Genomic DNA, 14,333 nt, shown 5'->3' on the forward strand with positions numbered 1-14,333 from the left:
GAAGTGTAACCCTGCGGCACAGGAAGTCTTCCTCTTCTTCTTCGCTAAGGTTTTTTTTGCAGGTCGCATCTTTGTTCTGACTACTGCCATCTTGTGGTGATGGTTGGCTCCTACAATGTCTGCTCTTTGTAAGCGTTTTATTTCATCATCTCATCTCTGCCACATTATATTCTGCATATTCTACAGTTTTAAATTCTTTACATTGTTCCAAGTGGATTCTTCCCCATAATTTAAAATGTGCTAATGGTGTTTCTATGCTAATCATATTTAGTGGGTTTTCCCATGGATGGTTTCTTTCATCTGTGTTTTCTGAAAAGATGAAAACTACTGACACACGTGCAGCTTGCATGAGGTTGGGTAACAAAGACTGGAGCTGCATCTGTTTGTCACCTGCACCTGAAGGCTTCAGGCAGATAGTAGTTATACCTCTGTTTTCCTAATAAAACTGTAAAACTTTCTTATCTCTTGTATCCAAAGGAAGCAGAGCTTTAAATTGCATGTTCTTTTTTAAAGTTAAAACAGCAATACTAGTGTAATTCCCCACTGTAGAAAAAGACACTTTCATTTTAACTATAAACACACATGTGGGGCTGTATTAAATGATAATCAATTTGGCGACAAAATCTCAGAAAGTAACTAGTAAAAACTTCCCAGAGCTGAAAAAAAAACTATTTACAAAATATTCGGGAATGATTTACAATGTTGAGTGTGCATTTCAGAGAAATGAAACAGTGAACAATATGACTAGTGCAATAATATACAGCACTGTGCAAAAGTTTGAGGCAGGTGTGAAAAAATGCTGTAAACTAAGAATGCTTTCAAAAATGGAAGTGTTAATGATTTATTTTTATCAATGAACAAAATCCAGTGAATGAACAAAAGAGAAAGCTGAATCAATTCAATAATTGGTGTGACCAACCTTTGCCTTCAAGACAGCATCAATTCTTCCAGGTATACTTGCTCACAGTTTTCGAAGGGACTCGGCTGGTAGGTTGATCCAAACATCTTGGAGAATGAACCGCAGATCTTCTATGGATGTGGGCTTCCTCAAATCCTTCTGTCTCTTCATGTAATCCCAGACAGACTGGATGGTGTTGAGATCGGGGCTCAGTGGGGGCCACACAATCACTTCCAGGACTTCTTGTCATTCTTCACACTGAAGACACTGGTTATTGTACCGCTCTCTGCCCTCTGCTACAGTGAAATAGTTCAAATTTTGACTCATCAGTCCAGAGCACCTGCCACCATTTTTCTGCACCCCAGTTCATATGTTTTCCTATAGTTGAAACGCTTGGCCTTGTTTCCATGTCGGAGGTAAGGCTTTTTGGCTGCAACTCTTCCATGAAGACCACTTCTGGCCAGGCTTCTTCGAACCGTAGATGGGTGTACCTTCATCCCACTGGTTTGCCAGTTCTGAGCTGATGACACTGCTGGACATCTTCCGATTTCAACGGGAAAATAAGCTTGATGTGTTTTTCATCTGCTGAACTAAGTTTCCTTGGCTGAACACTGCATCTACGATCCTCAACGTTGCCCGTTTCTCTGTACTTCTTCAAAAGAGCTTGAACAGCACATCTTGAAACACCCGTCTGCTCTGAGATCTTTGTCTGGGAGAGACCTTGCTGATGCAGTGTAACTACCTTGTATCTTGTTGCTGTGCTCAGTCTTACCATGGTGTATGACCTGTGACATGAAACTGTCTTCCACAACTTCACCTTGGTAGCAGAGTTTGGCTGTTCCTCACCCAGTTTTGAGCCTCCTAAACAGCTGTTTTCTATTTCAGTTTATTCAACCTACATGTGAAACTGGCGATCATTAGCATGTGTTAATAGGTATAATTGGTTGACCATACACCTGACTTTAATCCTACAAAATCTTTGACTGTGTGCAAGTATAGCTATAAGACTTGATGCTGGTTTGAAGGCAAAGGGTAGTAACACCAAATATTAATTTGATTTTTCTTTTGTCCACTCACTTTGCATTTTGATAAAAAAAAATAAACAATTACTATTAAAAAAATTAACGCATTCTTATTTTACAGCATTTTTTCACACCTGCCTCAAACTTTTGCACAGTACTGTATGTAATATACGTTGACATCAGTGTGACAGTGACGTATGGTGAAGGTATGGTAAGTTATATGTTAATGTGAAGTCACTGGTTCCTCGTCCTCTCTGTAGAGGTCTTCGGGCAGCGTCCCTGAACGCCGCACAGAGAAGAGTTGACTGTGACCGCGGTGGTGCTTTGACTGACGGTCGTTGCTGCTGTCCTCCAGGTGGAGGCGGTGCAACACAAACACACACACCTGCTTTCTGAAGCTCCTTCATGGGAACAAGAAAACAAAGCAGCGGTGCTGCAGCCGCTGCAACACGCGCAGACGTCGTTGATGACGGCGTGTGTTTGCTGAACAGCAGACGGAGCTTGAAAAGACCGGGTCCCGCTGTGTTACTCAGGCTGCGCTGCAGCGTCTATTCACGGGCGCGATCCCACTACTGAGCGGCACGGGGGCTTTGACCTGCTCCGTGTCCGACCTGGGCCGGTGCACCCCTCCTTAGGCGACCTGGTGGTCCCGGGCTCCCCCAGGAGCACCATATCGATACCGAACTTAGCGCGGACACCCGATCGGCATAGTCCGCTGCAACTCAGAGCTCCTGAGCTCAAACGATCCGCCAGCCTCAGCCGCCCGGTAGCTTGGATTACAGGCGCGCGCCACCGCACCCGGCGACCATCAGCATCACTCATCGGCGTTTTAGCCAGCACAAGCGTGACGTCATCAGAACGCACAGCGACATCTGGCTACGAAAACGCGCAGCTGCAGTTTAAAGGCCGCGTCGCATTATCACAGCTCCTCTAGTGAAAGACAACATAACAACTCCACTGATGTTAGAGTCAACCTGCTGCTTGTCTCAGGACAGAACTGTAGAGCAGAGAAATACAGTCTGTGTGCTCAGCCCCCTTAAGATCTGATCCCTTTCTAAAATACGACGTATTATTATTCATTAAAATATATCAAACAGTACAATCAGTAGGAAGAATTTGTTCTGCACAATGACCAGTTTTGACCTGACTCGTAACAGAGTATTTTCACTCACTGGAAATACTGTGTTTACTTAAGTCAAGCATCTGAATATTTCTTCCACCACTAAAGAAGTATTTGTGACTGCCTTCTCGGCAGCCTGCACTAATACAAATATTGTCACTGTAATTATGCTGAACACCAATAAATTTCAATTTGTTAGAGCTAAACTGAAATTAATTCCTATCTTCATAATTCATTTCTAGGCTACAATAGGATTAGAAAAGGTACTGGACAGTAATTCAGTCTAAGCTGAGCTGGAGTTTAACATGGAAATGTATATAAAATTGTGAAGTTGAGAAAACATATCAGTCATCCTTGATCTAATTTACCTTCTTATCAGTATATTGTTTTACATATTTTGCACTCATGTTTGTCCTCTCTGTTGTTTACAGTTTTTGATCAAGTCTTTCATTTATCTTACTTTATCTCATTCAGTCCCAGTCTTGTAATTAAATGGAAATAGAAAAAGTCATTACAAGTGCACTTTTACTTGTTGCATTAAATTTAAGGTATGTTTGACATACTTTAAAAAAGTGTACTTCTAAATAGATGTCATTAGGTTTTACATAAATGTATTAAAAATTAATACAGTAAGTGGTATTTCAAAGTAGTTCCAAAAAGTGTTTATTCTAAGTGTATTATAAATTATAGTGTACTAAATTACAAATACTTTTAAAAGTAATAAAGTATACTCATTAAATATATACTTATTTTCAAGTCCTGTAATATACTATTAGCACGCTTTACGAAAGTGGACTTTAATTTCACTTCATTTTAAGCATATTCCCAACATGTTGGTGATATACAGTAATACAGTTGTACTCTGTGTTCTGAGTTCTCATGAATGGTGCAGTTCTGTACACTTAAAGGTGCCAATTTAGCAACTATTTACACGTCAAGTATACTCAAGTGGTACTCAAGGACTACTTGAGTACAATTAAGCATACTTGAGGGCAACAAAGTGTACTTAGTACATTCTTTATAAAGTGTTCACCTGAGAGGGCTTTAGGTATAACTACTTTTTACAACTGTAGCAAAGGTCTGACATGATTGATGGACATGGACATTGATGGATCATCTGCCTGTTGGGTGAAACATTTCACTCATTTATAATTTACATACACTTCTTTGACTTTTTTTTAAGAACTTTACACTTACAATACAAACAGGATGGTTGGTGTCAAATAGTTTGAATTCCTGAATAATTCAAGTTACACTGAAAATAACGGGAAATTCCACAACCGTACATGAATCAAATTTTGTACCTCCATGTAGATGTTTTGAATTACTTCTGATAAGACCTCACCCTGCTTGTACAAAAATGGAAAAAATGTCAGTGGTGCTATATATTAACCAAAACTCACTGTAGGTGTAATGATGCCAAATAAATGCATCATAGCAAAATGAATGTTTAGTTTTCCAATTAAAAGACTTTGACGTTGAAGACATGAAATAACACACATACGCAAAATAGCGTTCATGACATGTTTCAGTTTTAAGTTTCCAACATTATGAACATGACAGCAACACCAGAAGACACATTACATCATTAAAGTATCTCCATTGTGTGGTAGTGAACATAATAAACAAATGATCAGGACAAAAAAATGATTCCCCTAATCTAATATGCAACTGTCTGATTCTTGCCTGACCAATTATTCACACGTAGGGTTCACAATTTCTAGTTCATGCAAGAGGGTTAGAGGTGGCACAGCCAGACCATATTCACAAGAATCGACATCACAGTTAACGAGGTCCCACCTGAACAAGGACAACGACAAGACACTGCACACAAATATTATATATAATTAGATTTCATAATTTCTAAACCTCTGCAGCAGACTAGATGGCGAGTCGGCAGCCCAACGGAAACGTCGATGGCAGTAATCACCTGAGCAATGACAATAAAAAGTCTGTTAATTATACAGGAGTTAATACTGTGCAAACAATAGATACAGCCCTGCTCATATAATACAGTTCAAATTGATTCCATTTTATAATGCAATACACACTGTTTAACAATTTTTGGTGACACTTTATATTAAGGTACACATATTCACCATTCACTAGTTGCTTATTAACATGCATGTTAGTAGCATATTGACTCATCATTAGTCACTAGAAAGTAAATTATTACATTATTCTTTGGTCATAAGGATTTTGTCAACACAGGCAATATTATAGTGTATGTTGTTGATGGATCAGATTTACATATGTCAAGACAGGGAGAGTAAAAGAAGTAGTCATGGTGAGCTGGTTGGATGGAGATGATATCCTGGCAGGTGATGTCCTGATACTATGGAAATGCAGTAGTGGATAACTGTCATGATGGCAAATTCATTTTTGAATCTTCAGGCCACAAACATAAGGATGCTAAAGGCTGAGTTAAAAAGCAGGATTTCTATGCCCTAATTGGCAACTTTCATTTAACTTTCTTTTTTTTTTACATGTTGTGTTCTTCTACTTCTAGAGCATCGTACATTAAAAAAACTCGGTCTCCATGCTTTTCATTACTTTGTGAACACTCTGAAATGTACTTACTTGAGGATGGCATGGCATCATGTGAAGGGACCCTTGGTGCTTCCTGCTCAGCATGTGGGTCCTGTGCTTGGGAAGTGACAGGGATTTCTGCTTCTGAGGCCTCCAACATCGGTTCCTTCTTATTTCTCACGGCCCAGTGCATTGACTGCAAAGAGATGACCCCATATATCACCAGGCTTTCTAAGTTATACAGATGACGTAGTATTTAGAAAAACTGATGCAAAGGTAAAGTAATTACACACAGTTTTTACAGAGTCATTCAAGGCCTGCCAGTCATGAAACGGAATAGCAACTCCACTTCTTTTCCAAAGGTCATAGTTTTTTCTTTTGGTTTCGCAGCACAAAACCTCTTTGGCTTCCTGCAGCTTCTGGAAATCTGCCACTGCCAGAAAGAAAAGAGTCTTAGATGGAACATTGTGCTTGCAAAATTATGAGAAAAATAAATAACCTCTACTTTGCATGCACTTGTAGGCACCTCTGCATTAACATAATATGCTTTGAAGTTAAGACATCAGAAAGAGGTATTAACTGTTTGTGGGATAAGCAAGACAACTGAAATACAATGACAAAAACATCATTGAAATAAATAATTTTAAAAAAGGTGGATTCACCTTGATTGCACTTCTGGAAAAAAAAATATTTCATGGCAAATTATTATTTTTATTTGTCAACATTTGAAAAATTCCTTTAAAATATACATGTGTATCACATAAACGGTCCACATATCCACTGTACCTGCTCCTGGGTTGTCCAGGTGTTTGTCTGGGTGACATGCCAAGGCTCGGATCTTGTATTCGTTGAGAATCTGTTCCGTCTGCCAGGTGAAAGATTAAATAAATATGACCTACTGGTACAATTCTGGAATCAGTCACTGATTTTCTTTTGAAGGGACATTATTGTAAAACACATTGAAATTTACAGACATTTCTGCATGACTAAGAGGCCACGAAACAAATGATCATTAAATATAAATATACCGAGTGATTTTCTATAGCTTCAAACTTATATTGATCAGGTTGTTTTGAGGCCTTCAAATGAGTTCCCATCATACATGTTGCTGTTGTCATACTCTGAACTGTTACTTCTATGAAAAGGTCTATAAATTATTCTGCTGAGCGTGTATTACATTAAGTTACACATGTGGTAATGTTGATAAAGAATGATTTAGGACAAATACTGCAACACAACCAACAGATACTGAATGACGCACGACTGACATCTTTTGCTGAGGCATCAACAGGTCTCTGTTGGTTCAGACTAACCTCTGGAGCACAATCCATGAATCTCTTGGTTGAACATCTTACAGGTTTCTGATACTTGGCGTACATCCAGCATTTTATATTATCTTCTCTGCTCCTGAACTCTTAAATCAGTATATTTCAGTTTCTAGAGCGAGACAAGCATTAGATCACCCAGTAAATAGGCTGATCCTTAGAGCCACTGGCCAGAACTTACCGACGACAGTTCATCACATCCTAATAACCCGTAGTAATCCTCCAGGTCCTCTGGTTTGCAGTTTAAAGCAGCCTCCATACAAAATCTGTTCTGAAATGTGGAGGGTTTCTTGTAACGGAGCAGCTTCAGTATCTGCGATCCTGGATCACAACTGTTCGGTTAAAGAGCCGCTGACGGGCTCTCCCTCGCTGCTGCTGAGGATCACTCACTGATTATATCCTTAAACTTTATCTTGTTAATTTTACCTGCTAGCTTTTTGTAAGTAATTGAGAAACTGCCAAATGGTTAAATAGCCAAGGGAGATCTCTCCTGAGCCAAGAGGATAGTCAGCTGTCTCTCTCCGCCATATGACACAAGCCTTGTGCTGCATTCAAGTGTCAACCTAAAGCGCCCTCTCCGCTTGAACTTTCGACTATTCATGAAATAAACGCAAATGTAGCCCATAAGTAGCTGGGAATCACAATAAATTACTGTCTGATCTTTTCTTTTTTTTGGCTGAGCTTCTTGGCATATGTGGCAAACATGAAAAGGATGCATTTGCAGGAGGCATTTAGATTGCAATTAAAATTACAACGTCCACATGTAACACAAAAGTTATTCACTATCATGTGTCACACACTATTATCGAAACGTCGTGGGCATGCTACTCATGACTGTACAGTCATTCAAGAGTAGTCGTTTTCCTCTAAATGAATCTGATAGTGTTTGAAAGCAGCAATATTTTGTTATGGTTTTATGTCACTGACGTAAAAAGGGGACGTTTCAGCCGTGACTAGTGGAGGAGAACGAGTCACGTGCTCTATGCAAATGAGCCAGCTGTCCGAGAGGAAGGATCTGCTCAGCGGCTCTGCGGGCTGAAGATGGCGGACAGAGAGAGCAGTATCGAAACGGCCTTTTCAGGCGCCTCCGAAATGGAAGAACCTGCCGCGAAAAGGTCGAAAATCAGTCTGGTGACTAACTGCGGATTCAAAGTCAACAAAGTGGATCAAGTATCATGCGTCCCCGGTGTCACTGAGAGCCGGGAGCCGGCGGTGAATTGTGCGCAGCCAGCGGAGAGGGAAGCAAAGCCGGTGATGGCGGTAGAGCAGGCCCCAGCAGCGCTAGGCGGAGACAACAATGGACTGGGAATCCCGGTCCCCGAGCCGCACAAACCAGTCTTGAAACTAGACGATGGTGCTGTACTCCGGACGACTGAGGAGGGTGCTGGTATGAAAAGAGGCGGACATTTAACAGAGATAAATGTATTTTCTTGACTCGCAGTGAGTGGGAGGTGCTTGTTTTGCCAAACTTAACCGGCGAGTTTGAAACAGAAGTTAACGTTAGCGAGCGGTAAAGCACAGTAACGTTAGAAACGTGTCGGGGTTGAAATGTGTGTAACATACTTCTGAAAACGGCACGTTTAACTTTCCTGTAGGTAACGCTGAAAAGTAAGAGAAAACTGCCTGTGGCATATCTTGTTGAGACTTATTCCCTCCTCACTCAGTTCCCACTGAACTTTGATAGCAACCTAGCATTCGTTAGCCGATTTACAGCTCTCCTACCCGCCAGCGCTCACTTAAGTTCATGTTGCCGCGCTGAGGTTGCTGTCATGGACGTTGGTTGTAGTTAGCTGATCGTTGTAGTTATAAGAAATAGACACCACTCGTCTCTGGTTATATTTGTTCATTTTCCAAACTTTTCTGTGCTCAGATTTTCTCGGACATGACGATCTCCCCTCCAACGGTCTGGCTGTCACACCGGAACACATCAACGAGGAAGATGACAGATCCTCACACGCAAGCTCCAGCGACTGGACTCCTCAGCCACAAATAGGTAACCTGTTGAATAAGGCAGCATTTGGCTAAAACCTTGCCTGCAGCAGCTTTTATTATAGTCCCTTGGTACAGTGTATTTAGCAAGCAGGACATTGTTTCAACTGCAGCGTAATTGCATGCAACGGCACACACAAGCCATGCTGAGATGTTCTATTCTTGGACAGGTTCTTACAGTTTCATCCAGCAACACATCAGAGAAACCGATCCGAGAACCATTCTGAAGGATTTGCTGCCTGAGACTGTGCTCCCACCAGATTTAGATGACATGACACTGTGGCAGATCATCATCAACATCTCAGAACCTCCAAAAAGAAAGAAGAGGAAGGATATCAACACCCTTGAAGATGTGGTCAGGCTACTTCATGAAAGCAAAAGGATCCTTGTGCTGACTGGTGCTGGGGTATGCATGGACAGTAGTATTATGCAGCTGTACCATTTGACTAACCCTGTGGTTGAGTGAATGTGTTGTACCAATGTTCATGCTATGCGGAATGTATGCTCTTTTTGTAGGTGTCAGTTTCATGTGGAATACCAGACTTTCGCTCCAGAGATGGAATTTATGCACGGCTTGCTGTGGATTTTCCTGATCTTCCAGACCCTCAAGCTATGTTTGACATTGAATACTTCAGACGGGACCCAAGACCTTTTTTCAAGTTTGCCAAGGTTTGTTCATTGTGTCCTCTTGCTTTTGCTCAAATCAGAGTTTCTAACAATACATCAAAAATCGTTTGATCACCCCCAACTAAGACCCTGGTGTATGATGTGATAAGATAATAAACTTAAACAAGTATGTATTCAAAACATGTTCATGTAAACCTCCATTTGGCGTTAAAAGGTCCAGTTTGTGTTGCCCATACAGGCTTTAAACGTCAACAGAGATTGAAAAAATGGTTCAAATGTTTTCCAGATGAAGGGTGCATATAGAAAACAATACAGGGCTGATGTTGAATGCATCCTCTTTGTTACAGGAGATCTACCCTGGTCAGTTCCAGCCTTCACCCTGTCACAAATTCATATCTATGCTGGATAAGCAGGGGAAGCTGCTGCGTAATTACACTCAAAACATTGATACGTTAGAACAAGTGGCTGGAGTTCAGCGGATTATCCAGTGTCATGGTAAGTGATACAGCTAATGGATGGATCCATCTTATTTTTATATAGACTGTCCATGGTGAAAGGTCATTAATATATATTTTTTTATTTCAGGTTCCTTTGCAACTGCATCCTGCCTTGTCTGTAAACAGAAAGTGGATTGTGAGGCTATAAGGGAAGACATCTTTAACCAGGTAATCATTCATTCCAGACTGACCCAAGATAACGCATTTACATGCACGTTTATTGGTCTTTCCCACAGTTCCCACCAATAAACTTTTTGTATTAAGCCAGTCCTGCACAGCAAACTGTGTGGTTCAACACTAGCAACATTCAGCATTTGGTGGTTATGGCATGAAAATAATCCTTAACAAGTCTTGTGTATGCCGTACATTTGGTGTACAGGTACAGGACATTTGCTCGTGGGGGCAAACATGATCAAGAGGAACAATTTAGAGTGCAACTAAAAATGAATTGACCCTTTTCACACAGACAGTTTGTTTTGTGAAACACAGGTATAACAAACAATCATTGCTAGAAGGGAGCCTTTGAAGGGAGCCTTTGTTAATGTTACAAGCTGCACCAGTAATTTCACCTCTCAGAGAAGTATCAATCTCATCAAACTATAAAAATAACAAAAACAATAATGCTCTGATGATAACAAGGCTGTCAAGATTTTTTTTAGGCTGCAACAAGACCTGCAAGGTTCAAGATGGACAGACTTAGACAGGAGAAAAAAGAAAGTTGATGCACATTAAGCAGTTTGATTTTTTGTTTTTTAAGGGAACAGGAAAAGTTTGAGAATCACCTCAGCAGTGTTTTTAGTCCGTTATTGTCACTCATGCAAATACAATGTGTTGTAAATCTGTATTACTGTCATCAGTGTTGCCCAGACATGCTCAGTTAAAACACTGTGATTGGAAGCATCAACCTGTCATTAACTCTGTACCCAATTTTGAGCTCGTAGTAGTGGAGTTGTATTAATTACAGTGGAAAGGTTTTTGAAGCAGTCTGTCTACTCTCAGTAACATACTGTGATTAGTGCTTGTAGCGTGTTTGTTAATCCAAATTAGCAACAGGGGATATCTGAAATCCTTTGCATTCACTAGATACCACCAGAGGTAAGGAGGAAAATGTGAAATGTTCATTTTATAATTTGTTTTATATATATATATATATATATATATATATATATATATATATCATGAGCGTGTTTAAAATGTTTTCAGCTTCAGCAAAAACTGACTGTAGTGATATGAGGGAACAGAATGATGCATACCTTCTATAATAATCTGTCTCTAATGATTTTGCACCATCCGTCAATGTACGACAGTAAATCAGTTTGGTATACCTTCCTAATATGGGGCCATTGGCTAGTTTTGTGGATATTATATACATGCGGTCCCTGTCTAAGTGAAGATAAAAAAAATTGGCATGGCATTCATTGAACACATTATTTTGTTATAAATGCTAATAGCATGAATTCTTCCTGCAGGTTGTCCCTAATTGTTCACGGTGTCCAGATATCCCCCTGGCAATCATGAAACCTGACATTGTCTTCTTCGGAGAGAATCTTCCAGAAATGTTCCACAGAGCCATGAAGCAGGATAAAGATGAGGTGGACCTCTTGATTGTCATTGGCTCTTCACTTAAAGTCCGACCAGTTGCCCTCATCCCAAGTATGTTTTCTTTTTCCCTCTCTCTGAAACATGCATGCAATAACCAATATGTTTATATTTTGCTTGCAATAAATCCAGACATGCAATACTTAATGGTTACCTCTCTTCATCACATCCAGACTCCATTCCTCATGAAGTGCCTCAGGTCCTGATCAATAGGGAGCAGCTGCCTCATCTCAACTTTGATGTGGAGCTACTTGGGGATTGTGATGTCATTGTCAATGAGCTCTGTCATCGGTTGGGTGCAGACTTTGAGCAGCTCTGCTACAACACTGTAAGACTCACTGAGATCACAGAGAAACCCCCTCGGTTACCAGAACAGCCACCAAGTGAGGCCTTGCCTGCTTCCAGCGATGCTGCTCAGGAAGAGCAGAAGCAGCACAGTACAGACTCAGTAACTAAGCCTTCAGAGGAGACAGAAGGTCTGAATGTCACAGAGACTGCTGGTAATAACGTTACACCTCCAGAGCCTTGTCCAAATGCTCAGTGTCCCACTGAAGAGACAGCTGAGCCTTCAGAGTTAACTGCAGAAGACACACCAAAAGAGGAGGCAGCTGAATTAAAGAGCCAAACCTCCAACCTTGAATTTCGTAGACGATGCTGGATGAGTCGAATCAACAGAAGTCCAATCAGCAAACGGCTTGAGAGTAAGCTTTAAACCACCATGGTCGAGAGAACAACACTATTTACTACAGTATAATTAACAAATATATTGTAATGTATTGAAAGTGAGACATGGGTGTGTAAACACAGGTGATAATCCATTATTCCCATTAATTAAAGCATGTTATTTCTTCTTCAAATAGCAGGCAAATACATGTTAATCCAAATAATTATAAAATGCCAGCAACATTGAGAACAGGCACACAGATTTTCTCCAGATATTGATTTCAGCACCTTTCTATTGTTTCCCCCAGCAGGCCAGTACCTGTTTCAAGCACCAAATCACTATATCTTCCACGGGGCTGAGGTTTACTCTGACTCTGAAGATGAGACGTCGAGCTCCTGTGGGAGTGACAGTGACGAGTCTGAATGCAGCGCAGATGGGATGGAAGAAGAGAGCGAACCGGAGGAAGCCGGCGTACTAGCAGCGGATGGAGAGACATGCCTCAGAGACACAATACAACACACTTTAGCTGATGAGGCCACATCAAGTGTGCAGACAGACAATACTTCTGAAAAGACTCAGAGCACCACGCACCTTTAAATGTAAAGTACCCAGTCGACAAAGCACTAATTGTCTTTTTATATATATACATATATATGTTTCGTATATTTTTGACTCATCAACCTTACTATTATTTTTCATAAAGTTGAAATTGTGTGACAACTTTGTGTGAATATGCAGCAAGTTTTTTTGTTTTTTTTTGTGCCCAGTTTGATCACATGCATTGTGTCTGAAACCTCATACTGTATACTACTTACTAAATAGAATGCAGTAGTTGTTTTTGTTTTGTTTGTTTAGGATTTACTCCCATGTGCTCATCTCATTTTGCATTCACATTTTCAGAATTGTAGCTAGTGCTCTCATCTACTGCGACGTACCACAAATGCAACACTAGATTAAGCTTTAATTCCTAAATTGCAGTCATTACAAGCAACGACATCAACTGTCTCAGTCCATACTGTGACGTCAGCTGTGGTCTAATGCTGTGTTAAGAGTTGGTTCATGTTACCATTGGAAAACATGTAAATATGTAAGCCTCCCACAAAATAGTGTGTACTATGAGTTTCAGACACATACATAAATCTTGAGATGGTTTACTTGAATGCATCGTCTAACTTGCAATATAGAAATTCAGCTCTGCCCTTTCATGGGGTAAGTGCTAGAAATAAGGAACAGTACTCATTAATTTTAGACCAAAGAACACTTGATCAACACGCTCCTATGTTGTCGTAAGCTGTGTATGTTTAACCTGTCATTTATTTCTTGGAAAAAATACAACTATTGACAAGGTGTTCCCTCTGACATGTGGCAGCTACTTTTTATGGTCAAACCTCTTATTTTCATACTCTGATGTGAGACATACTCGTCAAAGAGTAGATGATAGTTTTCTCTGTACAAACCTCTTCCAAGTTGTAATATTAAGCCTTAGGAATATATTCAACAACTTCAAATTGAAAAATGGCACTTTTGTTGTCGTATACAGCCGGTTTTGTTGGCCCACTTTTCATAGACTATACTGTTAAACCAGTTCCTTTTCTTATACTGAAGAGTCTGCTGCCTGTAAAGATTAAGAGTTGGAGGATAGACATATTTGAGCCAGTGTGATGGATAAATGTCTACGCCAACATAATTCACATGCTGTTTTTAAGGTAATGTTTTGTTTCTGGTTTAAGAAAATACAATTTAGTTTTTTTTTTGTTTGTTTTTTTTTTACATCATTTCAGTTATTTCTTCTTGCGTTCTCAGTAAAAAAGAAACGAATGAACAACACTGACCACTCATTTCTGTTATTTGATGAAGAGTGCAGCCAGGTGTCCACATCCACAGTCTCAGTGGGACAGTGCTGATGTGAGTGGTGCGCCACCTAGCGTCCTCAAGCTCACCCTGCTGCCTTAGTTCATTCCATCGTACTGGGCTTTCAAAGACTGCATGACTACTGAGAGGGTTTCCACTAGGGACGACGAGTCAGTTACTATGAGATTTCGAGTCTGTGTAGCAGCTATACA

General features: G+C 40.3%; 2 protein-coding genes across 3 annotated transcripts; one reads left to right on the top strand and one right to left on the bottom strand.

The window, feature by feature from the left end:
- Positions 1-4,572: 4,572 nt before the first annotated feature.
- Positions 4,573-7,412, bottom strand: dnajc12 (DnaJ (Hsp40) homolog, subfamily C, member 12). Its single transcript, XM_041947935.1, has 5 exons — positions 7,076-7,412; positions 6,356-6,434; positions 5,863-6,002; positions 5,621-5,765; positions 4,573-4,970 (listed from the first exon to the last, which is right to left on the bottom strand). Exons 1-5 carry the CDS (start codon positions 7,151-7,153, stop codon positions 4,888-4,890), a joined length of 525 nt encoding a protein of 174 aa, XP_041803869.1. The 5' UTR covers positions 7,154-7,412; the 3' UTR covers positions 4,573-4,887.
- Positions 7,413-7,911: 499 nt separating this feature from the next.
- On the top strand, positions 7,912-14,079 carry sirt1 (sirtuin 1). Of its 2 annotated transcripts, none has more exons than XM_041947234.1 (9): positions 7,912-8,281; positions 8,765-8,887; positions 9,054-9,289; positions 9,400-9,552; positions 9,858-10,005; positions 10,096-10,175; positions 11,477-11,660; positions 11,780-12,307; positions 12,578-14,079. In XM_041947234.1, exons 1-9 carry the CDS (start codon positions 7,936-7,938, stop codon positions 12,865-12,867), a joined length of 2,088 nt encoding a protein of 695 aa, XP_041803168.1. In that variant the 5' UTR covers positions 7,912-7,935; the 3' UTR covers positions 12,868-14,079. The 2 variants fall into 2 exon arrangements, with proteins under 2 accessions (XP_041803168.1, XP_041803169.1); XM_041947235.1 differs by having other exon boundaries at positions 12,581-14,079.
- Positions 14,080-14,333: the final 254 nt, after the last annotated feature.

This window comes from Chelmon rostratus, chromosome 11 (genome assembly GCF_017976325.1).
Source record: "Chelmon rostratus isolate fCheRos1 chromosome 11, fCheRos1.pri, whole genome shotgun sequence".
NCBI classification, from domain to species: Eukaryota; Metazoa; Chordata; class Actinopteri; order Chaetodontiformes; family Chaetodontidae; genus Chelmon; species Chelmon rostratus.

Excerpts from the sequence above, each read along its gene's own strand:
- sirt1 (XM_041947234.1), top strand. The coding sequence starts at position 7,936 with ATGGCGGACAGAGAGAGCAGTATCGAAACGGCCTTTTCAGGCGCCTCC. Across the intron at positions 9,290-9,399 it reads TTGTGCTGACTGGTGCTGGG|GTGTCAGTTTCATGTGGAAT; the intron begins GTATGCATGGAC and ends CTCTTTTTGTAG. Across the intron at positions 10,176-11,476 it reads GGGAAGACATCTTTAACCAG|GTTGTCCCTAATTGTTCACG; the intron begins GTAATCATTCAT and ends TTCTTCCTGCAG.
- dnajc12 (XM_041947935.1), bottom strand. The coding sequence starts at position 7,153 with ATGGAGGCTGCTTTAAACTGCAAACCAGAGGACCTGGAGGATTACTAC. Across the intron at positions 6,435-7,075 it reads GATGTGATGAACTGTCGTCG|ACGGAACAGATTCTCAACGA; the intron begins GTAAGTTCTGGC and ends TTCACCTGGCAG. Across the intron at positions 5,766-5,862 it reads TGAATGACTCTGTAAAAACT|TCAATGCACTGGGCCGTGAG; the intron begins GTGTGTAATTAC and ends ATCTCTTTGCAG.